This window comes from Oncorhynchus mykiss, chromosome 12 (assembly GCF_057628025.1).
Source record: "Oncorhynchus mykiss isolate SJ-2025 chromosome 12, ASM5762802v1, whole genome shotgun sequence".
NCBI classification, from domain to species: domain Eukaryota; kingdom Metazoa; phylum Chordata; class Actinopteri; order Salmoniformes; family Salmonidae; genus Oncorhynchus; species Oncorhynchus mykiss.
Window position 1 is genome coordinate 61,899,170 of NC_143033.1, and position 27,365 is coordinate 61,926,534.

A 27,365-nucleotide genomic window follows, 5' to 3' on the forward strand; every position below is an offset into this window, starting at 1 on the left:
CAAAATGGCTTAAGGACAACAAAGTCAAGTTATTGGAGTGGCCATCACAAAGCCCTGACCTCATTTCCATAAACATTTTGTGGGCAGAAAACTATAGAAGCATGTACTAGGAAGGAGGCCTTACAAACCTGACTCAGTTACACCAGCTCTGTCAGGAGTAATGGGCCAAAATTCACCCAACTTATTGTGGGAAGCTTGTGGAAGGCTACCTGAAACATTTGACCCAAGTTAAATAATTTAAAGGCAATGCTACCAAATACTAATTCAGTGTATGTAAACTTCTGACCCACTGGGAATGTGATGAAAGAAATAAAAGCTGAAGTAAATCATTTTCTCATTTTCTCTATTATTCTGACATTTCACATTCATAAAATAAAGTGGTGATGCTAACTGACCTAAGATGGGGAAATTTTTTGCTAGGATTAAATGTCAGGAATTGTGAAACTGAGTTTAAATGTATTTGGCTAAGGTGTATGTAAACTTCCGCCTTCAACTGTGTGTGTGTCTGTTTATTGATTATGTAAGATTTCTCTTTGGTTATGGAATAACTGCTGAAGGACTTCAAATAAATACATTTATCTTTGTTGTTGTTGGCATTTCCCTACGCTTCAATTTATCAGCGGACTAATTTAAATGATCTGAAAAGCATGTCATTGTCACACCTGACCATAGTTTGCTTTGTATGTTTCTATGTTTTGGTTGGCCAGGGTGTGAGCTGGGTGGGCATTCTATGTTACATGTCTAGTTTGTCTAGTTCTATGTTTGGCCTGATATGGTTCTCAATCAGAGGCAGGTGTTCGTCATTGTCTCTGATTGGGAACCATATTTAGGTAGCCTGTTTGGTGTTGTTTTTTTTTGGGTGATTGTCCTTAGTATCCTTGTTCCTGTCTCTGTGTTACTTTGCACCAGTATTAGGCTGTTTCGGTTTTCGTGGTACGTTTATTGTTTTTGTATTTGATTCGTGTTTACCTTGTTTTATTAAACATGGATCGCAATAGCCATGCCGCATTTTGGTCTGACTCTCTTTCACATACAGAAAACCGTGACAGAATCACCCACCACAAAAGGACCAAGCGGCGTGGTGACAGGCAGGAGCAGCAGGAGCAGCAGCAGCAGTGGGAGAGGCTGCACTACTTGGAGAAATGGACTTGGGAGGACGAATTAGACGGAAGAGGACCCTGGGTTCAGCCAGGAGAATATCGCCGCCCCAAAGAGGAGCTGGAGGCGGCGAAAGCGGAGAGGCGCCGGTATGAGGAGGCAGCACGGCGAAGCAGATGGAAGCCTGAGAGTCACCCCCAAAAATTTATTGGGGGGGGGCTAACAGGGAGTATGGCTACGCCAGGTAGGAGACGGGGGCGAGAGAGACCGGGCAGGCACCGTGTTATGCTGTGAAGCGCACGGTGTCCCCAGTGCGGGTGCTTAGTGCGGTACATTCCAGCTCTGCGTATCGGCCGGGCTAGAGTGGGCATCGAGCCAAGTGCCATGAAGCCGGCTCTACGCATCTGGTCCCCAGTGCGTCTCCTTGGGCCGGCTTACATGGCACCAGCCTTGCGCACGGTGTCTCCGGTTCGCCTGCATAGCCCAGTGCGGGCTATTCCACCTCGCCGCACTGGCAGGGCGACCGGGACCATTCAACCGGGTAAGGTTGGGCAGGCTCGGTGCTCAAGAGCTCCAGTGCGCCTGCAAGGTCCGGTCTACCCAGTACCACCTCCACACCCCAGCCCTCCGGTAGCAGCTCCCCGCACCAGGCTTCCTGTGCGTGTCCTCGGCCCAGTACCACCAGTGCCAGCACCACGCATCAGGCCTACAGTGCGCCTCGCCTGTCCAGCGCTGCCAGAGCCTTCCTCCTCTTGATCTGCCAGTCAGCCAGACTCTTCCAGATCTGCCAGTCAGCCAGACTCTTCCAGATCTGCCAGTCAGCCAGACTCTTCCAGATCTGCCAGTCAGCCAGACTCTTCCAGATCTGCCAGTCAGCCAGACTCTTCCAGATCTGCCAGTCAGCCAGACTCTTCCAGATCTGCCAGTCAGCCAGACTCTTCCAGAACCGCCAGTCAACCAGACTCTGCCAGAACCGCCAGTCAACCAGACTCTGCCAGAACCGCCAGTCAACCAGACTCTGCCAGAACCGCCAGTCAACCAGACTCTGCCAGAACCGCCAGTCAACCAGACTCTGCCAGAACCGCCAGTCAACCAGACTCTGCCAGAACCGCCAGTCAACCAGACTCTGCCAGAACCGCCAGTCAACCAGACTCTGCCAGAACCGCCAGTCAACCAGACTCTGCCAGAACCGCCAGTCAACCAGACTCTGCCAGAACCGCCAGTCAACCAGACTCTGCCAGAACCGCCAGTCAACCAGACTCTGCCAGAACCGCCAGTCAGCCAGACTCTTCCAGATCCGCCAGTCAGCCAGGATCTGCCAGAACCACCAGTCAGCCAGGGGCCGCCGGGGCCGCCAGTCAGCCAGGGGCCGCCAGTGCCGCCAGTCAGCCAGGAGCAGCCGCCCCTCTGTCCCGAGCTGCCGCCCCTCTGTCCATTGAGAAGAGTTGCCATGGTGAGGAGGCCACGGAAGCGGACAAGGTGGGGGACTAAGACTACGGTGAAGTGGGGGCCACGTCCAGCACCAGAGCCGCCACCGCGGACAGATGCCCACCCAGACCCTCCCCTATAGGTTCAGGTTTTGCGGCCGGAGTCCACACCTTGGGGGGGGGGGGGGGGGTTGTTACTGTCACACCCTGACCATAGTTTGCTTTGTATGTTTCTATGTTTTGGTTGGTCAGGGTGTGAGCTGGGTGGGCATTCTATGTTACATGTCTAGTTTGTCTAGTTCTATGTTTGGCCTGATATGGTTCTCAATCAGAGGCAGGTGTTCGTCATTGTCTCTGATTGGGAACCATATTTAGGTAGCCTGTTTGGTGTTGGGTTTTTTGGGTGATTGTCATTAGTGTCCTTGTTCCTGTCTCTGTGTTACTTTGCACCAGTATTAGGCTGTTTCGGTTTTCGTGGTACGTTTATTGTTTTTGTATTTGATTTGTGTTTACCTTGTTTTATTAAACATGGATCGCAATAGCCATGCCGCATTTTGGTCTGACTCTCTTTCACATACAGAAAACCGTGACAGTCATGCAGATTGGTGTTCATTGGCTATGTGCGCATCTTCATTCCCTTTGGATGAATGTGGGCAATTGGACTTTGCGGTTATCGAAATGAGGCTCTGAAACGATAAGAAAAATCAGTGGCTTATATGGTGACGTCAATAAACAGTCATATTCAACCAGGCATTAACCAACCATTGAGAAACATCGCTCAGCATCGCGGCAGGACCAAGTAGGCTTCTCCGACGGAGAAACAATTGACAACTATGGCACATCAGAAAATGCTGAACAAGGACACGATATTCAATGTTTTTTGTTATTGAATGTCGTGTAACATGTTTAACCAGGCTTTGAGAGTGGGCGCGCATCAATGTCATGCCATTCCCAAATCCGTTGTGCTTCTGCCCATCTTGTCATTGTTGTCTCCTTTTCTCCCTTAGGTAATATAATGCGTTTTTAATGTGGGATTAACAGCGCCTATAAAACAGCATGATTACATATGTATTGTATTGCAAACCTGTAGGAAATAAACAAAGGCGCACACTCTTGAGATAATCAACTGTTATCAACATATGCGTAGGCCTAAAGCAACGCCACCAACAAACTGTTGATAGGACAGGTTATGCTATAGGCTAATGATATGGCCAATGCATTGTTAGAATTTTTATTCACCGTCTTTCTCTCCAAGATCGAACCTACAGATGGGGGAGCAATAGACCGTGATCGGGCATGCTATTAGGTTTCTTTCATCTCCACGACCCAATGTCCTTACATTATTCCACAATCTTAGATTGTGATTAAGAATCTATTAAATAAATTGGGTTATGCTACACATTCCACCGAATGTATCAGCCGCTGTCGATTAGGGAAAAAAGGATTAGCTGTCAGTGTGGCATCTATTAAAGTTGTGTTGAGTGAAAGTGATGTTACTTTCGTTACTTTTAGCTTCTCTACAGTGCTGCTTTGTAGAGTAATGTTCAAGCAGCATTGTACAGGGCTATGACAGTGTAGAGATCCTCGCCGCGGAGATGCTTTTCTCCATATTTTGTCACTGGATGGCAGCCAGACCGAGAGTGACACCCATCCAAACAAATACAGACTCAACAGAAGTGGAGATTAAAAGGTACAACCTGTCTCACACAGTATAATTGTGTTACTCTAAACATGCAAGTGTGATACTGGCTTTTTACAATCTGCTATTGATGTATAAAGAAAGTGTACTCAAAGCAGTGTGGTGCACACAAGTCTCAGACACAACTCTGTAAATGGGTCCCTCTTTATCCTCAGGGTAAGAGATGGAGTTGCAATCAAAGTCCTTTCTGTGGCTTGAATAATTGAATGGAAACCTAACTAGGATAAATCTGTTGGTGACATATACATTATTAAGCTGCCTAACAGTAAACTTGGTTACTCAGTGGTCCTGATGCCTAACATCCTATGTCTATGGAATCTTATGCTTCCATTGTTTCCATGCACACATTTCCAATACTATTAAACTGGAATTTGCTGTAAATGCTTCTATTTTATGACTGTAAAGGAAAGCGCTTTTCTCTCATCCTAATAAACATGTATATTTTATTCTACCAGAGCTAGTATTATTATCCCTTTATTTTATCTACATTTATTTAAGTGGAGTGGCCCAATAACACACAATACTTTACTTTCCCTCTCTGCTCCTTAATCCTGTTCCATGTAGGCCATAGGATTAGTGATGAAAGCTTAATTATTTAACAAACTACAGGTCATCAGGTCACCACTACACGGTTACATATCAGTGATTGTCTTACACCTCAATGACCAACTCTAGATTATCCTGGGGGAGTCCTAGACTGACCTTGTATTTGTCTGTTCAACTTATTGGTTCCATTTAAATGGGGAGGGGCACAGTTTGATACATTTTAGGACAGGCTGATGAAAATGTCATACCATGGAGAAAAATTATAACTTAAAATGTGTAATTGATCAACTAAGTGTAAATGTGCCACAGATAAAACCCATTTAAAGACTTATATTTTCTTGAAAACACAATTTTATTGACAATCTCCCATGGAGGATAAACCATGGTGTGAAAAATCAAGTCTTATCTCTGACAGAGTCCAATCCGTACAGTGTCCATATTAGGACAGCCTCAGTCTCGCTAGGACTTGTTTGTATTTCTGGCTGTCCTAATATGGACACCATACATTGTGTGGGCTTGGTGAGGGCCTGGGGAAAGGGGATATTTCGATCAGGCACTTAGAGTCATCATTGGCTGCAGCTGGAACAGGGCTGCAGGCCATTCTCGTTGCACCAGGTGCACTTCAGGGCTTTGAACGACTCTGTGAAGCAGTTGCGGAAAACTGACAACTTGCTACCATGGCACATGGGGCACGGGACGAAGGCAAAGCCCCCACAGGTCTGGCACGTGTGGGGGTGCTGTACCCTCTGGGGGAAAACACACACACAAAAAAACATTGTGAGAGCAAAATTGTTATAATATTGTAATAGCATCAAATGGCTGTTTTATGCAACTGAATAGAGGGTTCTTATAACTCTATTGTGTCTGTGTGAACTGAAAGTGAGCCTCTGGGAGATTTAACACTGACAGAAGATTTACTATGTCTTTGGGTGATAAGCCTAACAAGACCTCATTCCATAGCATGAGTTAATGTGTCTGTACTGGGGTACCAGGGGGAGATGTCTCCAGTATGGAGTTGGGGGCCAGACCCTGGTCCTCTACACAATGAGAACAGTCTTGACAGCAGATACTGTCTGAATTATTAGTGACCCATTCCATACATCTGTTGTTTGTCATGAACATCCAGGAGGATGGACTTTGGTATAAAATGCTATGGCTCAAATCCGCTCGTTGGGCTCTCAACTAATCACCTATGGAAGGGTCATTGACAAGTTTCATTACTGCAGTAATTAAATAATACAGTTTGATTGTTTTGAAGAAATTTTAAAGTCTCCTTTTGATTACAATAATTCCACGACACAAGTTATGCCACTGGCTGAATTGAAAGCTAATTAGCATAGTTCTGTAGTGTATGTAAGGGTTTATGTGCATCGTTGTATGCCTAATTGGGTTTTTTACTTTGAAAGCTTGTCAACATGGCCTTGTATTCTGCTGTTATTTTCCCTGATAGGAAAGGTGTTACAAATTCCCTGCCGGTGACTGTTATCAGCACCTCACAACCCTGAGCTGCACATTCCACTCACCATCCCCAACACTTGAAGCCTGCTCTTGTGATATCATATGTACAGTATATTCATTGACTTTCATTTCCTTCAACAGAACTTTTCCCACTTTTCATCCCCATGTCCATCTTCCTCAGTGGGTTCAAATACAGTGTCTTGCGAAAGTATTCATCCCCCTTGGCGTTTTTCCTATTTTGTTGCATTACAACCTGTAATTCAAATAGATTTGTATTTCATGTAATGGACATACACAAAAATAGTCCAAATTGGTAAAGTGAAATGAAAAAAATTACTTGTTTAAAAAAAAAAATGAAAAATGTAAAACAGAAAAGTGGTGCATGCATATGTATTCACCCCCTTTGCTATGAAACCCCTAAATAAGATCTGATGCAACCAATTACCTTCAGAAGTCACATAATTAGCTAGATTGCACACAGGTGGACTTTATTTAAGTGGGACATGATCTGTCACATGATCTCAGTATATATACACCTGTTCTGAAAGGCCCCAGAATCTGCAACACCACCAAGAAAGTGGCACCATGAAGACCAAGAAGCTCTCCAAACAGAGGGAAAAAGTTGTGGATAAGTACAGATCAGGGTTGGGTTATAAAAAAATATCAGAAACTGAACATCTCACGGAGCACCATTAAATCCATTATTTAAAAAAATGAAAGACTATGACGTCACAACAAACCTGTCAAGAGAGGGCTGCCCACCAAAACTCACGGACCAGGGGGTATTAATCAGAGAGGCAACAAAAAGATAAAAGATAACCCTGAGGAAGCTGCAAAGCTCCACAAGCGGAGATTGGAGTATCTGTCCATAGGACCACTTTAAGCCGTGCACTCCACAGAGCTGGGCTTTACAGGTAAAAGCCATTGCTTAAAGAAAAAAATAAGCAAACATGTTTGGTGTTTGCCAAAAGGCATGTGGGTGACTCCCCAAACATATGGAAGAATGTACTCTGGTCAGATGAGACAAAAAGTTAGCTTTTTGACCATCAAGGAAATCGCTATGTCTGGCTCAAACCCAAAACCTCTCATCACCCGAGAACACCATCCCCAAGGTGAAGTATGGTGGTGGCAGCATCATACTGTGGGGATGTTTTTCATCGGCAGGGACTGAGAAGCTGGTCAAGAATTGAAGGAATGATGGATGGCACTAAATACAGGAAAATTCTTGGGGGAAACCTGTTTGTCTTCCAGAGATTTGAGACTGGGATGGGGGTTCACCTTCCGGCAGGGTAGCCTAGTGGTTAGAGCGTTGGACTAGTAACCGGAAGGTTGTGAGTTCAAACCCCCGAGCTGACAAGGTACAAATCTGTCGTTCTGCCCCTGAACAGGCAGTTAACCCACTGTTCCCAGGCCGTCATTGAAAATAAGAATTTGTTCTTAACTGACTTGCCTGGTTAAATAAAGGTAAAATAAAAAAAAAAGAACAATGTTTAAGGGGAAACATTTAAATGTCCTGGAATGGCCAAGTCAAAGTCCAGACCTCAATCCAATTGAGTGTCTGTGGTATGACTTAATGGTTGCTGTACACCAGCGGAACCCATCCAACTTGAAGGAGCTGGAGCAGTTTTGCCTTGAAGAATGGGCAAGAATCCCAGTGGCTAGATGTGCCAAGTTTATAGAGACATACCCCACTTGCAGCTGTAATTGCAGAAAAAGGTGGCTCTACAAAGTATTGACTTTTGGGGGGTGAATAGTTATGCACGCTCAAGTTTTCTGTTTTTCTGTCTTATTTCTTGTTTGTTTCACAATAAAAAATATTTTGGATCTTCAAAGTGGTAGGAATGTTGAGTAAATCAAATGATACAAACCCCCCCAAAAAAATATATTTTAATTCCAGGTTGAAAGGCAACAAAATAGGAACAATGCCAAGGAGGGTGAATACTTTTGCAAGCCACTGTAAAGTTCCTGTGGGGGTAACTCTTGGCCTGCTTTATTCCCCTCTAACCGGGGGCAGTGTCAATGAGTCACAAACCAGTAAAATACATAGAGCCGGGTTGCTCTCTTTCAAAAACCTTTTCACAGTTGTTTGTCTGTCAGTGTCTTTGCTCTGTTTGAAACACAACCTCAATTTTTGATATGACCCTCACACCTGTGTGTGAACAAATTTATTAGATGCAGAATCAATAACAAGCCTTCCATTATTGATGCCCATTCATCATTTGTCAGTTCACTGATGTATCATTGTCGGCGAGTAGGCCTATATGGTATATCAGAATGATCAATACTATTTTCCTATCCTGTGTTTCATTTATGTTTATTTTAATCATATTTAATTGCAAACATATTGGAGTATTTTTGTAATTTGAGGCGTCAGAGGCATCAGTTGAAACATGACATTGAATTTGTTAACTGTGCAGTTACCAGTGTTATTACTGAATATATTGTATCTGTTTGGTGGTAGTTGATTAAAAATTACCTCAATTTTGGCCAGACGATCCTGAAGTTCTCCTGATTCATTCATGTCCAATATTTTCTCAGCACCCTGCAAAGTTATTATCATAGTGTAAGATGCATCATATCATTACTAGACCTTTGATAATTTCATAGCTAATATATTCATAACACTTCGATAGGATCAAGGTGGGTCCGTGCTTGACTTGGACCGAAATAGGGGCCGGTACTAATTTTGCGTGTCGGTACTGTTTAAACCTTTGAGCTAATAATTCTATAAGAGGTGCAGGTACTCAATCAGTTGAAAATTTGACGTGCCAGTACTCAGCTGCAGTGAGCTCCTACCCAAGTCAAGCACTGAGATGGATTGTATGTTTTTTTTGATGGTAAAACGTGCTAGAATGTTTCATAATAGGACATTATTCATAAAGTGTGTCAGTGTAGGAGTGATGTATCAGGTCCCTCTGTACATGTCATCTTATTCATTATGATATAAAAGACCATATGGATTCTAAGTCAACACTCCTAGTCTGAGATGTTTTATAAACACAAGCCCAGGAATTGGAAAATGAGTTGTAATGACCAAGTGAAAGCACTGACCCCGAGGTAGTGTCCATCGATGAACACGACTGGTAGCGAGGGAGGTTCGCCCACCCGCTTGCATCGTTCTTCCAGGTCCTTCCCATACTCACAGTCCAGGGCTATATTCTTTTCCAGAAACTTGACCCTGTGGTTTGAAAAGATCTTCCGGACCAACTCACACCGTTCAAACGTGGTCCTTACTACTCGAAAGCTGGTGGTGTAGATCACTATCCGCCCAAATTCTAGTGTCAACTCGGGCTTGTAAGGAAAACACACAAAAAGGAAATTAGATACGGTATGTGATCAACCTTATACTCTCCCCTACCTACAGTATTTATTTGGTATAAATAAATACTGGACGGTATTTATTTTATTAGTTATAACATTTAATTTGGCGCTATACTCCAGCATTCTGGGATTTTACATCAAATGTTTTATGAGGTGACAGTATAGAATCTCAGCTTTTATTTAAGAGTATTTTCATACATATCTGTTTTACCAGTTAGATATAAATGCACTTTATGTATCTAGTCCCTCGATTTGAAGTTGTCATAAGTATTTGGACAAATTCACTTGTAGTGTATTAAATTTAGTAAAAAGTTTAGTATTTGGTCCAATATTTCTAGCATGCAATGGCTACATCAAGCACATTCATACTGACTCTACACTCACAAACACACAGTCGCTTACGATCATCATATTTGCTACTGCTACTCTTTTTATCATAAATCGTGATGCCTCGTCACCTTACCCCTATACATATTTATTTTTTAACTGTTTTAAGTGAAATATTAGCTATTGTCTGAAGCTGAAAAAGACAGGAAATCCAAAAGCTAATTTGACCTACAGTATGTTAGAATGCCCAGTCATGTTCATTTAATCTCAGGCATAATTTACTGCAGTTTAAGACCATCCATAGAACCCACTACAGTGCATTCGGAAAGTATTCAGACCCCTTCCCTTTTTCCACATTTTGTTACGTTAAACCTTATTCTAAATGGACGGCTTGGAACACTGCTCATCCAATCAGCATCCAGGATCCAAACAAGCCATTTTATAATTATAAATCCTTTGTACACTGTAAATTGACTGCAAGGAGCCAAAACAGATAGTATTTCCCAAAAACATAATCATTTCGAACATTGATTACATTGGGAAACGATCACACACGTTTTTATAGTATTTTATGTCCAATGAAGATTCAAATATTCTTGTAATTTTTTTGCTCTGAAAACCACCCATGGTTCAAATTCGCCAGTTGGAGAACCTTGATGCAAAGTGAAGTTAGTTCAGACAGTATGAGATGTAGGTGAGGCCAAATGTAAGATTAGAGCCATTGTGATAGATGTGTGGCAAAGGCATCGGAGGGAGGGCATTTACCTCTAATGTTTGATTGCGGACCGCCATAGTACCATTGAAGAAGAAGACGAAAAGGATAACTTTTGCATTGTCATAAGAGATTGGATTATTGTACCAGTGTTGAATGTCCATACTGAAATAGCTAACTAGCTATTATGCTAAGGCAATAATTATTTGAGGTAAATGTTGTTGCTTTGCTTGTTGAAACTGTCACTGGGAAATTACTTTGTTAATGTTAGCTAGCTTTTAACTTAGTTAAAAGTTTCCTTGTGTGCCTTTTTCTGCAGATCATTCTATGCATCGTTCTGTTTGTGTCTAGCAACAGTATATGTTGAACATAGGTACTAGCTAGCCACCTAGCAAGCTAACGATTGTCAGCTAAATTAGCTAGATAGTTAAGTAATGTTTGAACACTGATCGTTAGCTAGCTGCTGGAGCGAAGAAGCTATCCTGTTAGCTGACGTTACCAATATCGTTAATAGTTTATGCTGTCCGCGATCATGTTTAGGTCCTAGCCAGTTATTTAGCAATCCGAGAGACATTCAGGTCTTACCTAGCTACGACTCCTATTTAGATGTCTAACGCTAGCTGTAAACAGCCGAGTTTACTTACTATTACAATAGGCTTTGATGAGCAGAATAACTAGCTAACTAGCTAATTAACGTTAGTATTTTAAACCATCCAGTCCTATGATTAAGTGTCTATAATTTACAAAGTGTAATTTTTTTCTGGCAGTCATACCTCATCTAACATTAAAAAAATATATATAGAAATAGATCAAGAATATCCACCTGTAATCTGCCAAAACAGTACAACCCTAATCAAAGTAAGTACATCATATTTTGTTGTTGTACATTTAGCCTTTTCTAAATATTGTAATAGCATGATGTTCTACTGGAAACCTGTCTTTATCTATGTGCTGACACAAATGACTAAGTACACACACAAATGACTGATGAGTAGCTGAGAGATATCGATGAAAAGATTGTGGGAGCTGTTTTTCTTAACTTTAGTGCAGCCTTTTACATTATCGATCATAATCTGCTGCTGGAAAAATATGTATTGTGGCTTCACATCCCCTGCTATATTGTGGATCAAGAGTTACACCTTATGGAACAGTGGGGACTGTGAAGAGACACACACTGGCACAGACGCACGCATTCCCACACACATGATAACATACAGACACGTATGCATTGATTTTGTGTTGTAAATATGTGGTAGTAGATTAGTGGGCTGATTGCACACACTTAATGTGTTGTGAAATATGTTTTGCAATGTATTGTAATGTTTCTGAAATTGTATATAACTGCCTTAATTTTGCTGAACCCAAGGAAGAGTAGCTTCTGCCTTGGTGGCTGTGTTGTTGCCTACCCTCACCACCTGGGGGCAGCCCGTCAGGAAGTGCAGGGGAGAGATAGGCTACACCTGCAGTCAGACTGTTACTAGGAGGGTGTGTATGGCAACTGCTCGGCCTCCAACCGCAAGGCACTACAGAGGGTAGTGCGTACGGCCCAGTACATCACTGGGGCTAAGCTGCCTGCCACCCAGAACCTCTACACCAGGTGGTGTCAGAGGAAGGCCCTAAAAATGGTCAAAGACCCCAGTCACCCCAGTCATAGACTGTTCTCTCTACTACCGCATGGCAAGCGGTACCGGAGTGCCAAGTCTAGGACAAAAAGGCTTCTCAACAGTTTTTACCCCCAAGCCATAAGACTCCTGAACAGGTAATCAAATGGCTACCCGGACTATTTGCATTGTGTGCCACCCCCCAACCCCTCTTTTTATGTTTTATACTCCTGCTAAAGTGCATCGTCACTTTAACCATACCTACATGTACATACTACCTCAGTCAGCCTGACTAACCGGTGTCTGTATGTAGCCTCGCTACTTTTATAGCCTCGCTACTTTTATAGCCTCACTACTTCTATAGCTTCGCTACTGTTATTTTTCACTGTCTTTTTACTGTTATTTTATTTCTTTACTTACCTATTGTTCACCTAATAACTTTTCACTGTAAGGTCAACACCATTATATGGATTTATTCGACTTTTTAAAATGTACATTTTCCAAAGGTCTGCATCATTGGCTTGACGGCTATGCGTGGAAGCCAGGAGATGCTAAATGTGTTTATGTTCATTAACGGTCAGTTACCGTGAGACCAACAGTTATTTGCTTGACAATCACAGGGTGATGAAATTTCGTGACAGCCACAGCCCTAGTATTGACGGAGAAAAAAAGGCGGGAAAAACTCCCTTTAACATGCATTGGCCTTTGAAAACCTAATATAGCCACGAATATAGTCCCATCATACCCCTCTAGTATCAGCAATTCTAGGGTTTCCTGTATATTTGTCTAATGTTGATGGGAATATTACTCTGTTTTAATTTAACTCCTTAATCACTGTGATAAATAAAACAGTTTTTCTTGAGTGCACTTTTAATAGAGCTGAGATTTCCTTTGAAGTGCAAAGTGTAGCAATACAGGTCAAATCGGTCATGACACAGACATGATTGAGTAGCAGGAAGATCAGAATGTCGTCAACCAAGAGATTGGGACTTCAAATCCCAGGCGAGGGAGGACATGCCAAAAAACAATGGCTGTATAAATGAACATGCACAATGTAATCACGCATGTCAATGTCTGTCAAATATGTCATTTGAAAACATTGTATGTGTGTAACTAATTCCACAGGCTTTTTTAATTAAGATGCCCAAATAATAATTTCTAGTTGAATGAAAATATAAGACAAGTTGAGCAAACACAACATTTTAAGTTGACAACATTTTAGCAAATTTCTTCTCAAGTTGGAGCTAAGTTTGGGCCAATTAAGAGTTAAGTTCAGGTAACACTTAGACTGAAAAGTTTAGTAAATAATAATAATTAGTTTAAACAACTAGAATGTTTTTTACAGTGTACAGTACACCAAGTCCTGCAGTGTTGTGTATCGACTACACCTCTGAGTAAGCATGGAGGTAATCCCTCTCTACGCCTGGCTGTCAGCACTATCTATTCTCCATCTACTCCTTTCACAGGCCTCATTCCATTACCACCTAATGGAGCTCTAGGTGACCATACAGATGTAGGATCTTAATTTGATCAATGTTGTCAAACTGTGAAAGCTGTTCTGACTTTGTGGCTGTGTTATCTAGTGGAATATCTAGTGGATTGCTAAAATACTACACTAAAATACTACAAATTTCACTTTATGTGAGAAAACAAGCACTGTATAGTGTAGAGAATGATTGTACCATCAAAATATTGTTTTTACAGCTGTTTGAAGCTGGTGGACCAAAACCTAAAGTCATTTTTGTTTTGGTCCACCAGCTTCAAACACCTGTAAAAACTATGATAACTATGATAACACTGAAAAGGTACAATACATATTCATCATACTTGAAGTGACCTAGATCACTTACCCCACATGCATTAGGGAGGTTTTCAAATAAGACCTGACCTGCACTGACTTTGTGCTTGACCCCCCTTACAGTCCCATTTTTGCTGAGGATGTTGACACGCTTGTGGCTAATTGGTGCTCTGTCCTTTGAGGCCCCAGCATACATGAGCAAATCATCCCGCTCGCTCTCGCTATCATCCAACTCGGAGCCTAGAAACACATGTAGAAAAGCATGTCCGTTAGCATCTCCACTTGTGGAAGGCGTACTGGCCCGGTCCGCATCCGAACTACTGGTACAATCTGAATCCAACGAGTCAAACGGCCCCCTATCTTTAAAAATCTCCTTCAGCACCCGACCACTGTTCCCCGAAGCCACGCGGAACCTCACCCGCTTCTGGGGTTTCTCTTCGCCCGGCGGTGTCAACATTGTCCACTCCTTTGGAAAACCCAGTGGTAGATTACATAGTCCAGAAAGGTGCTTTGCAGTCCCCTTCTTATTTTCATTCAAAGCTTAACATAACCGCCTAGACTAGACAAAGTATTTTTTCCTCATGGATTACTAGAGAGTAATCGTCAGAGTTCTAAAAAAGACTGTCAGTCCTAAACTGCCTCACTCTTGGAGATCCAGGACCAGTAAATAATGCATGTATTTCTACCATGGTAACAGAGAAATCGACCTAAAGTAAACCGATAGCCCCTGCTGAATAATTCATCACACTTTTGCACAGTTTTCTTAGAAGCTTTGACAAAACAGCTTTGAGCAAACATGCCTTTTTTTATGGGGTACATCAAACAACAACATTCTTTTCCCCTTTTTCTTTGTAAAATTAATCAGTAGAGCAAAATAGGGCAGCTTATCTGAGGGTCACAATCGGATATTCGTCAACACTATGACTGTTGCAGTACTGTTTCGGGTCTCGAACCTGTCTCCAGCCAGCCAAAATTGGACAAAGTAACTTTTCCCTGAACAAGGTCAACTTTACAATGTACTAGTGTGACTGATTTGCAATAGGGATCTGATTTGAACCGGTGATCATTCATTACATAATGTGTCTGTTTCGGAAAAACTTCCAATCTATTGTCTTACAGACGTCCCAAGTCTCCAACACGCACCCTGGATAAGCAAAATTGTGGCCATTGAATCGTGTGAAGGCCGTGGTCATTGTGCTTTCTGTAAGTACCGCCTCAGAATTCAGTTTTTACTGCATGAACACACCTGTTGAGCATGAATGAATGACATAAGGGGACGTCCGTTCATCCTTTGTCCTCATTGGTCTACATTTCCCTCCCTTTGCACTCTGGGGGAAGCAAGGCTGCTATTACACACAACCTAGAGCAGGGACAGGGACAGGTGTTCGCCAAACAACAGTAGTGGACCAGACCATATAATGTGTCACGGCCACACATCGTGTCTGCAGAAAAACCTCTGCCAGTTATTGTGTCCCAGGTGATAAAGTGTCTCCCTGGAAATGTGACACTTCAGCTATAGCCTGAACAACACCACTCTGTTTGAGTGGCACAGGTTAGCCTCTGAAGAAAGTTGGGCCCTTGCCCCCTCCAGCCTGTGCCCAGCTGTCCACCTCATGTCTTGATGAGGGGAGATAAGACCGACAAAAGGGAAAAGTGCGATGGCTCAAGTAAGGATCTACTGAAGCGTCAAAGGCTGAGTACTATTAGATTGGATGTGTTGCCAACAACTTACAGCAAAGCCTCTGAGATGATCCATGCACCCACTGTGCACAGACATGAGTTCAATAACAAGACTATGTTTGATTGAGCTGTTAACTAACGGGAATTCTATGTGAAATCAACAAAACTTCCAGCCATTTTGGCTAAAAGTGGGTGGGGAAAAAAACGTGTATGACATTTTGCAAACCTACTAGGTCTTCCTTGTTGATACAATGTCATCACATGGACAATTTGCATAATTTTTTATTGAAATTACATGGGCCGTTATGGTATATTATTAGCCAAGACACAACGTGTCCCTCTCGCTACATCAACGGGAGTATCTTTCCCTCTAAATGTCATATTGGTTCACGAATGTACAGCCGCAACAGTTGCAACTATGATTAGTGTCACTGCCTCTATGTCTTAGTTAGATCTACTGTTTGATGATTGTAATTATAATGTCATTTTATTGTAACTGTAATATTTCATTTGAATACGTTTCAGACAATATTTGGGGTTATTCAATTAACCAACTTTACTCACAATTATTGAACAGATAAGTGTTGCCTCGTTTAGGGCTTGTGTGAGATAAACCATGTACCATGTATCAAGTGAAAGAGACTAATCAATAATATCTATTATATTCAACTATATATTTTATATTCTATTGCAATCAATTCCACTCTATTTTAGGTGTTAGGAGTCAAAGTCTGCATTCACTCAAAAGTCCCCCTTTAGACGGCAATCAACCTGATCCATCCCCCAAGGATAATGTAACTATGTCCAGCAAAGGGCAGACTGGAATTACATTTGCAATGGAATGTCAGGCTGACCTATCACCTCCCAAAGGACTGATGGTTGTATCTATGAGCCTGGCTCAGGTCACTCCATGGGGCTGAACAAGGGATCAATCTCCCTCAATGAGAAAATTATTCAAACCCACTGAACAGGAACTAGAGGAGAACACCCTTTCCCTTTCCCATATCGGTGAGAGACGACCATACTAAGAATCGGGAAGACACTAAAATGGCAAATATTTTCACCATGCATGATGCATCTAGCCTGGTTCTCTTTGTGCTATCATGTCAACTCATTGTCATTCCAAACATTGGTTTGGCAAGGAGTGTTTGGCAAGGAGTGTCACGATGGCACAAACAGACTGGTTCCCAGGCTAGCATGCATCATGTTGTAGTATACTTTTTTTACTCCTTAAAATGAATGTCTTAGGTGTTTGTATCAAGGTCCTCTTGATATTCACATATTTATTAAGATCATTTGTCCTTCACTCCCTTATATTAGTTCAGCTTAGTGCTTGTCATTTACTGGGTTCTTCTTATCTGATTATGGAGAAAGCTGTACATTCAGCTTGTCAACACCTCTTACAAAAACAAATAGTCAAACTCTGTTCCACTTTGAGACATGAGAGATTGACATGCATATCATTAATGTTAGCTCCCTGTGTACTTTTAAGGGCCAGCGATGAGTCACATGCAATTTTCCCAAATACCTGACCACACGACTGAACAGTAGTCCAGGTGCGACAAAACTAGGGCCTCTAGGACCTGCTTTGTTTATAGTGCTGTTAGGAACGCAGAGCTTTATGGACAAACTTCTCCACATCTTAGCTACTGTTGAATTAATATGTTCAAAGAGCTGAAGGACGAGCTGACATCCACACCCGTGAATGTCAAACACAATCGCTGTTTGGGGATGGCTCAGTCAGTGCAGTCAGTGCAGCTCAGACCAGTGCAACGTTCACGGAGGGCTGGAACCAACGCCCCCGTTTTTCTCAGAACGCATTTATTCGCTCTCTCTCTTCCTCTCACCACTATGAGTGTAGCTCAGCCCACTACGGGTGCATGGCTGAGCACACACACGAGGACGGTTTGAGTGGGAAGAATAAGAGGTCAGCAAAGCAGACACTCTTTTGAGCCGCTATGCTACACCTCATAAGAACCACAGACTCCTAGGAGTAATGTGGCTCAGCATTATCGGGAGTGGCATTTAAACTGCACCCTCTCCCCCTGGCTAAGCCAGATGCTGGAGAAGGGTTATGCCATCCAGTTCCACCGAAGTCCTCCCCAATTTTGGGAGTGGTGGAGACGGTGATGAAGTAACCGCTCTTATGAAAGAGATTACGGAACTTTTGGCAAAGGAGGCGGTCACAGTATTTCCCCAGGAGCAATGGAATTTTAGCACTACTTCCCCGTGCCAAAATACACGGGGGGAATGAGGCCAATATTGAATTTACGCACTCTCAACGAGAGCGTAGCCAAACGGCCCGTTCGAATGCTTACGACAAAGCGTCTGCTGGACTGTGTCCACAACAAAGATGTTTGCATAAGCATCGACCTAAATGACTCATACTTCCAAGTGCCGGTGCATCGTCGTCACAGGAAATTCCTGCGTTTACCCTTTCAAGCAAATGCGTGGAGGCGGCAATAAAGCCATTGCGTCGTCGGGTAATATAGTTTTTGGCCTACCTAGACAACCTACTGGTTCACACGGCAAAGGCGCATTTCGGCATGACACTTGAGTCTCATGTCGTCTGCCCACTTTGAGAGTCCGTTGGGACTCCTGACATTGTCACCTATACTTCCTCTCCGGCCTCTAGGTCATCAGGCTGCTGATTATCCCGCACACCTGTCACCATCGTAAAGCGCACCAGCACCTCATGACACTCACCTGGACTCCATCACCTCCTTGATTATCTTCCCGGTATCTGTCACTCCCCTTGGTTCTTTATTTTCCTTGGTTCTTCCTCATTGACTCTGTTTTCATGTCGGTGCGTTGTTTGTGTTACGTGCTTATTTATTAAAACACTCAATCCCTGTACTTACTTCCCGACTCTCAGCGCACTCGTTACACACATGCAGTGAATGGAACGTGTTTTTCACATGATAAGCAGCTCCCACCCTCCACCATTAGGGTGGTCGCGGTGGCGATTTCAGCTTGTCATGAGAGGTTTGGCAGAGACACTGTCCTGGCGAAACGTTGAATATCAAATATACTTGCAGTGAAGCCGCTCAACAACTACACCATACCAGTCATACAACAGATTCCCATTCAGAGCGACACACAGACCAGGGTCAATGCCCTGCTCAAGGGCACGTTGAGAGATCTCCCATCAGGCCAAAAAACGTGAACCCGAACCCTCCAAGATCCCCACACAGTTCCCCAATAGCTGTCCCTCAACCATTCGAAAACCCTCCCAAATTCTCCCCCAAGAAAAAATAAATAAAAATAGAATTAATTCCATTCTCCAACTTCAAGAATCCCCCAATGGCACCAACAACTAAGAGAATGAACTAAAGATTTTTAAAAAAGAGACAGAAGAAAACAGCAATAAACAATAAAAAAAATATTTAAAAAACAAAGGACATCAAGGACAACCAAAATCATAACAGCAATGCCAACTGTATATGATTGTGTGCATGTCTGGCGTGTGTGTTCTTGTATGCAGCGTTTATTTGAATGAGAGTGTGTGTATATGCATGTGTACAAACACCTGCACGGCGTCAGCCTCAGGCAAACTGGCATTAGCTGTAAAAACACTGCCCCTCAGTGTCATTCAAACATACTTTTTATTATGTTTTATTTTGACTTTATTTTTGACTTTTATCTTTGACCATCATTCTATCTCCTGCACAGCAACTACACTCCCACTTGTCTCCAATTCCACATCCCAACCCTCAGCTTCCCTCAGCCCATCCCACCTATCTCTGCAGGCCACTCTCTTCAGATTTCTACACAACATAATATCTTTCAACTATGCTGTGATGTTTAACGTACAATTTCAATCTATCTAATCGAATAGAATCCACAGATTGATAGTTGAAAATAAATCATTTTACTAAGAGTATTAGTATATTAGTAATTGACTGACCAGAAACAGGCTACATGAGGGCAATACCAAAATAAATGGTCTATTGATTCTGTATCCTCACAACAAAATCTGCAGAGCTTCGATGATTTTATGCCCCAAATATTCAACATTTCGTTGGTGGCAAGAATTCGACAATAATTTTAGCTGAAAAGCACAAAGTCTTGAATCTTACGTTGTTTTATATACACTTGAAGTCGGAAGTTTACATACACTTAGGTTGGAGTCCTTAATTAAAAGTCGTTTTTCAACCACTCCACAAATTTCTTGTTAACAAACTATAGTTTTGGCAAGTCGGTTAGGACATCTACTTTGTGCATAACACAAGTAATTTTTCCAGCAATTGTTTACAGACAGATTATTTCACTTATAATTCACTGTATCACAATTCCAGTGGGTCAGAAGTTTACATACACTAAGTTGACTGTGCCTTTAAACAGCTTGGAAAATTCCAGAAAATTATGTCATGACTTTAGAAGCTTCTGCTAGGCTAATTGACATTCTTTGAGTCAATTGGAGGTGTACCTGTGGATGTATTTCAAGGCCTACCTCCAAACTCAGTGCCTCTTTGCTTGACATAAAATCAAAAGTAGTCAGCCAAGACCTCAGGAAGAAATTGTAGACCTGCACAAGTCTGGTTCATCCAATTTCCAAACGCCTGAAGGTACCACGTTCATCTGTACAAACAATAGTACGCAAGTATAAACACCATGGGACCACGCAGCCATCATACCCCTCAGGAAGGAGATGCGTTCTGTCTCCTAGAGATGAACGTACTTTGGTGCGAAAAGTGCAAATCAATCCCAGAACAACAGCAAAGGACCTTGTGAAGATGCTGGAGGAAACAGGTACAAAAATATCTATATCCACAGTAAAACGAGTCCTATATCGACATAACCTAAAAGGCCGCTCAGCAAGGAAGAAGCCACTGTTCAAAACCGCCATGAAAAACTTGGTTTGCAACTGCACACGAGGACAAAGATCGTACTTTTTGGAGAAATGTCCTCTGGTCTGATGTAACAACAATCAAACTGTTTTGCCATAATGACCATCGTTATGTTTGTAGGAAAAAGGGGGAGGATTGCAAGCCAAAGAACACCATCCCAACCGTGAAGCACGGGGGTGGCAGCATCATGTTGTGGGGGTCCTTTGCTGCAGGAGAGACTGGTGCACTTCACAAAATGGATGGCATCATGAGGTAGGACAATTATGTGGATATATTGAAGCAACATCTCAAGACATCAGTCAGGAAGTTAAAGCTCGGCCGCAAATGGGTCTTCCAAATGTACAATAACCCCAAGCATACTTCCAAAGTTGTGGCAAAATGGCTTAAGGACAACAAAGTCTGACCTGACCTCAATCCTATAGAAAGTTTGTGGGCAGAACTAAAAAAGTGTGTATGAGCAAGGAGGCCTACAAACCAGACTCAGTTACACCAGCTCTGTCAGGAGGAATGGGCAAAAATTCACCCAACATTGTGGGAAGCTTGTGGAAGGCCACCCGAAACGTTTGACCCAAGTTAAACAATTGAAAGGCAACGCTACCAAATACTAATTGAATATATGTAAACTTCTGACCCACTGAGAATGTGATGAAATAAATAAAAGCTGAAATAAATCATTCTCTCTACTATTATTCTGACATTTCACATTCTTAAAATAAAGTGGTGATCCTAACTGACAGGGAATTATTACTTGGATTGAATGTCAGGAATTATGATTTTTAAATGTATTTGGATAAGGTGCATGTAAACTTCCGACTTCAACTGTATGTATCTCCCTAACAGGGAGTGAAGTCTGTTTGTGCTGTAGGACAAGGAGGTCAGCAATTTCATTATGTCACCATCGTTGTACGAACTGGAAATATACTTAGACCAACGTGCAGCGTGATTTGGGTTCCACATGTTTAATAAAGGAAACTCACAAAAAACAATAAACAGCAAACGAAACGTGACGCTCAAGCAGTGTTCACAGGCAACTACACAGAAACAAGATCCCATAAAAACCAATGGGGAAATGGCTGCCTAAATATGATCCCCAATCAGAGACAACTATAAACAGCTGCCTCTGATTGGGAACCATACCAGGCCAACATAGAAATAAATGCACTAGACCTGACTCTATAAGGGAGGGTCCGGGTGGGCGTCTAGCGTCTCCGGTGTGGGGCGAAGTACCCACTCCGCTCATGGATTCGCCAGCATCGGTCGCGGCTCTGGTGCAGGACTTTGCCCCTGCCCAGACCACGGGTCCGGCCATGGAGCCGGTAGAACGCCGTGCCCAGACTGGGCATCGGCGCAGAGGAGGGCCCCAGCCATGTGGCTGGGTTGTACGCCGCACCCAGACTGGGCACAGGCGCCTAAGAAGGCGAGCTGAGTTGACCGCCGTGCCTGGACAGGGAACCGGCGCAGAGGAAGACTCCTGCCATGGAGCGGGAATGGACGCCGTGCCTGGACAGGACATCGGCACAGAGGAAGGCTCCTGCCATGGAGCGGGACTGGACGCCGTGCCTGGACTGGGCATCAGCGCAGAGAAGGGCTCCTGCCAGGACGTACCGGACTGGGGACACGCACTTCAGGGAGAGTGTGAGGAGGAGGCACAGGACGTACCGGACTGGGGACACGCACTTCAGGGAGAGTGCGAGGAGGAGGCACAGGACGTACTGGGCTGTGGAGGCGCACTGGAGACCTGGTGTGTAGAGCTGGCACAGATAGTGCCGGAACGATGACACTCTCCGCACGGTGAATGCGGGGAGCTAGCACAGGACGTACTGGGCTGTGGAGGTGCACTGGAGACCTGGTGCATATAACCAGCACAGATGGTGCCGGAACGATGACAAACTCCGCACAGTGAGCGCGGGGAGCTTGCACAGGACTTACTGGGCTGTAGAGGCGCTCTGGAGACTTGGTGCGTAGAACTGGCACAAATTGTACCGGAACGGTGACACCCACTTCAGGGTGAGTGCGTGGAGGAGACACAGGACGTACTGGATTGGGGAGGCGCACTGGAGGCCAGATGCGTGAAACTGGTGCAGTTGACACCGGACTGGTGTCACGCTCCTCAGCACGCCCGTTCTGCAGCCCTCCACCTCTTTCGTCGAGTTCCTCCTTCCACTCCCTGACGGTCTCTGGCTCATTCCTCGGCTCCGCCGACCACCCTGTGTGCCCCCCCTGTCTTTTGGGCATACACTGTGGCCACGAACCCAGGCGTTGTCACTGTCCTCCCTTCTCTCCCTGTGTCTGCCTCCACGGAAGGCTTTCGTCTCCAGCCATAATTTCCTCCCAAGTCCAGGATGTCTTCTCCTCCCAAGCCCAGGATACCTTCTCCTCCCGGGCACGCTGCTTGGTCCTGTGGTGGTGGTATCTTCTGTCACGTTCGTCATACAAACTGGAAATATACTCAGACCACATGTTTAATAAAGGAAACTCACAAAAAAACAATAAACAGCAAACGAAATGTGAAGCTCAAGCAGTGCCCACAGGCAACTACACAGAAACAGGTGGGGAAATGGCTGCCTAAATATGATCCCCAATCAGAGACAACGATAAACAGCTGCCTCTGATTGGGAACCATACCAGGCCAACATAGAAATACATGCACTAGATCACCCACCCTAGTCACACCCGACCTAACCAAAATAGAGAATAAAAAGGCTCTCTATGGTCAGGGCATGACACATTCTGCCTTTGCATGACAGTAGAACAAGAGCACTATTAATGTTCATAGCTAAACTCAGAAAAAAAAGATACGTCCTCTCACTGTCAACTGCTGCATTAAGTACTGCAGTGCATCTCCTCCTCATGGACTGCACCAGATTTGCCAGTTCTGTTTTCGGTTTGTGCCCATAGGCGACATTGTTGCAGGTGATGTCTGGTGAGGATCTGCCTTACAACAGGCCTACAAGCCCTCAGTCCAGCCTCTCTCAGCCTATTGCAGACAGTCTGAGCACTGATGGAGGGATTGTGCATTCCTGGTGTAACTCGGGCAGTTGTTGCCATCCTGTACCTGTCCCACAGGTGTGGTGTTCGGATGTACCGATCCTGTGCAGGTGTTGTTACACGTGGTCTGCCACTGCGAGGATGATCAGCTGTCCATCCTGTCTCCCTGTTGCGCTGTCTTAGGCATCTCACAGTACAGACATTGCAAATTATTTCCTTGGACACATCTGCAGTCCTCATGCCTCCTTGCAGAATGCCTAAGGCACGATCACAGATGAGCAGGGACCCTGGGCATCTTTCTTTGATGTTTTTCAGAGTCAGTAGAAAGGGATCTTTAGTGTCCTAAGTTTTCATAACTGTGACCTTAATTGCGTACCTTCTGTAAGCTGTTAGTGTCTTAATGACCGTTCCACAGGTGCATGTTCATTAATTGTCTATGGTTCATTGAACCAGCATAGGAAACAGTGTTTAAACCCTTTACAATGAAGATCTGTGAATTATCTTTGAAAGACAAGGTCCTGAAAAAGGGACATTTCTTTTTTTTGCTGAGTTTATTTCTTTATCATGTATTAAACATGAATAGCCATGTGTTTTTTAAGATTTAATAAATATTTTGTGAAGGCACTGCTCACACTTGCAGCATTGCTCACATATCCACAGATATTGTGCTCTGCTAAATTATTTTCACCCTGCCAAACATAGTTTGGGCATACAACATGCCCATAAATCCTCTGATCTACGGGAGCAATGGGCATGTTGTATGCCGTAGGTGTATCTGCTACTACTATCTCCTTGAATTATCGTGAATCAATCATTTAATGTAATTTGCATTGAAACAAAGATTTACAGTGCCTTCCGAAAGTATTCGTACCCCTTGACTTGTTCCACATTTTGTTGTGTTACAGCCGGGATTCAAAATGGATTAAATCGAAAAAGAAATCTTACTCATCTACACACTATCCCATAATGACAACGTGAAAACATATTTTAATACATTTTAGCAAATTTATTGAAAATGAAATACAGACATATCTAATTGACATAATTAGTCACACTCTCGAGTCAATACTTTTTAGAAGTGCATTTGACAGCGATTACAGCTATGAGTCTTTCTGGGTAAGTCTCTAAGAGCTTTAAACACCTGGATTGTGCAACCTTTGCCCATTATTACTTTCAATATTATTCAAGCTCTGTCAAATTGGTTGTTGAGCATTGCTAGACAACCATTTTCAGGTCTTGCCATAGATTTTCAAGTAGATTTAAGTCAAAACGTTAACTCAGCCACTCATGAACATTCACTGTCTTCTTGTGTTTTAGGTTATTGCCTTGCTGAAAAGTGAATTCATCTACCGGTGTCTGGTGGAAAGCAGACTGAACCAGGTCTTCCTCTAGGATTTTGCCTGTGCTTAGCTCCATTCCTTTTATTTTTTATCCTGAAAAACTCCCCAGTCCTTAATGTTAAAAGCATACCCATAACATGATGCAGCCACCACTGTGCTTGACAATATGGAGAGTGGTCCTCAGTACTGTGTTGTTCTGGATTTGCCCCAAACATAACACTTTTTATTCAGGACAAAAAGTGAATTGCTTTGCCACATTGTTTGCAATATTACTTTAGTGCCTTGTTGCAAACAGATGCATGTTTGGAAATATTTGTATTCCGTACAGGCTTCCTTCTTTTCACTCTGTCAATTAGGTCAGTATTGTGTAGTAACTACAATGTTGTTGATCCATCCTCAGTTTTCTCCTACCACAGCCATTAAACTCTGTAACTGTTTTAAAGTCACCATTGGCCTCATGGTGAAATCCCTGAGCGGTTTCATTCCACTCCTGCAACTGAGTTAAGAAGGACACCTGTATCTCTGTAGTGACTGGATGTGTTGTGTCACAGGCCAGCTCATATCCTGTGGCAAAAATGAGGGGACGCGAACAACAGGTATAGGCCAATTAAAAAAAATCTTTATTGTAAACAAAACTATTACATTTAAACTAAGAAAAAGGTATGAGGTGTGGAAGTATCATAATGTAAGGTGTATGTATGTAAAGTGCATGGATGCGTGAATCTGTGTGTGTGTATGACTGAGTGAAAACTATGCAAAACTACAAAAGAACAAACAAAGCAGGTTCATACCTGGAGGAGCGGAGAGAGAGAAAGAGAGAGAGATTAGTGACAGTTTAAATACTCTGATCCCAGGTGACTCCAATCACTAACGACCCTCCTCTGCCAGCAGGAGGAACTGCCCCTGCAATGCAGAGGAGGAGCCGTGACAGTTGATACACCATCCAAAGTGTAATTAATAACTTCACCATACTCAAAGGGATATTCAATGTCAGCTTTTTTTGTTTTTATTTGTTACCAATCTACCAATAGGTGCCCTTTGCGGCGAGGCATTGGAAAACCTCCCTAGTCTTTGTGGTTGAATCTGTGTTTGAAATTCACTGCTTGACTGAGGGACCTTACAACTATCTGTATGTGTGGGGTACAGAGATGAGGTAGTCATTCAAAAATCACGTTAAACACTAGTGTTGCACACAGAGGGAGTCCACGCACCTTATGTGACTTGTTAAGCAAATTTTTACTCCTGAATGTATGTAGGCTTGTCATAACAGTAAGTTGAATACTTATTGACTCAAGACATTTTAGCTTTTTATTTTTTATTAATTTGTAAACATTTCGAAAAACAATATTACACTTTGACATTATGGGGTATTGTGTGTAGGCCAGTGATAAAATATCTCAGTTTAATCCATTTTAAATTCAGTCTGTAACGCAACAAAATGTGGGAAAAAACTTTCTGAAGGCTTTGTATATGGGATGAACCCCTGTACATTACCTTGGAAATAATGGCCAACGCAGATGAGTTCATTTTTCCAATGTAATGTACAGAACGGAAGCGCTGTTATACCACAGTCAAAGAAAACCATATGAAAGCACCCATTTACCTATAGAAGTACTTTTTTTTCGTTGACATTTTCATTTTTATAAGGAAATTCATACTTTCTCATCTTCTGGTTGCTCAGTCGTTCGTCCGATTAGTTTGACATTTATGAACGCGACCCAGTCATTCGTTCTTTATGTTCTGTTGCCATGTTCAATGGCAACATTCTTCTCCCTTGCTTGCTGCTAGCTAGCCAACTAGCTATGGCTACACAGTCACAACCTTGGCAGCCACAATAACAGCAAAGTAGCTGTTTTCTATTCACATTCATTTGGATACATTCATAATTTATTTATTTATTGTTAATTTTATTTGACCTTTTTTTAACCAGGTAGGCAAGTTGAGAACAAGTTCTCATTTACAATTGCGACCTGGCCAAGATAAAGCAAAGCAGTTCGACATCTACAACAACACAGAGTTACACATGGAGTAAAATAAACATACAGTCAATAATACAGTAGAAAAATAAGTCTATATACAATGTGAGCAAATGAGGTGAGATAAGGGAGGTAAAGGCTAAAAAAGGCCATGATGACGAAGTAAATATAATATAGCAAGTAAAACACTGGAATGGTAGATTTGCAGTGGAAGAATGTGCAAAGTAGAAGTAGAAATAATGGGGTGCAAAATAAATAAATACAGTAGGGGAAGAGGTAATTGTTTGGGCTAAATTATAGATGGGCTATGTACAGGTGTAGTAATCTGTGAACTGCTCTGACAGCTGGTGCTTAAAGCTAGTGAGGCAGATAAGTGTTTCCAGTTTCAGAGATTTTTGTTGTTCGTTCCAGTCATTGGCAGCAGAGAACTGGAAGGAGAGGCGGCCAATGGAAGAATTGGTTTTGGGGGTGACCAGAAAGATATACCTGCTGGAGCGCTGAACTGATGAGCTGATAATGCCCAATTTAATGTCTGGCATAGCTA

The 27,365-nt window shown here is 42.9% G+C and overlaps 1 protein-coding gene across 1 annotated transcript; it reads right to left on the reverse strand.

The window, feature by feature from the left end:
• Window positions 1–5,103: 5,103 nt before the first annotated feature.
• LOC118937820 (glutaredoxin domain-containing cysteine-rich protein 1-like) lies at window positions 5,104–14,502 on the reverse strand. Its single transcript, XM_090191357.1, has 4 exons — window positions 14,040–14,502; window positions 9,280–9,519; window positions 8,705–8,770; window positions 5,104–5,516 (listed from the first exon to the last, which is right to left on the reverse strand). The coding sequence occupies exons 1-4, from the start codon at window positions 14,442–14,444 to the stop codon at window positions 5,337–5,339; spliced, it is 891 nt and encodes a 296-aa protein (XP_090047483.1). The 5' UTR covers window positions 14,445–14,502; the 3' UTR covers window positions 5,104–5,336.
• Window positions 14,503–27,365: the final 12,863 nt, after the last annotated feature.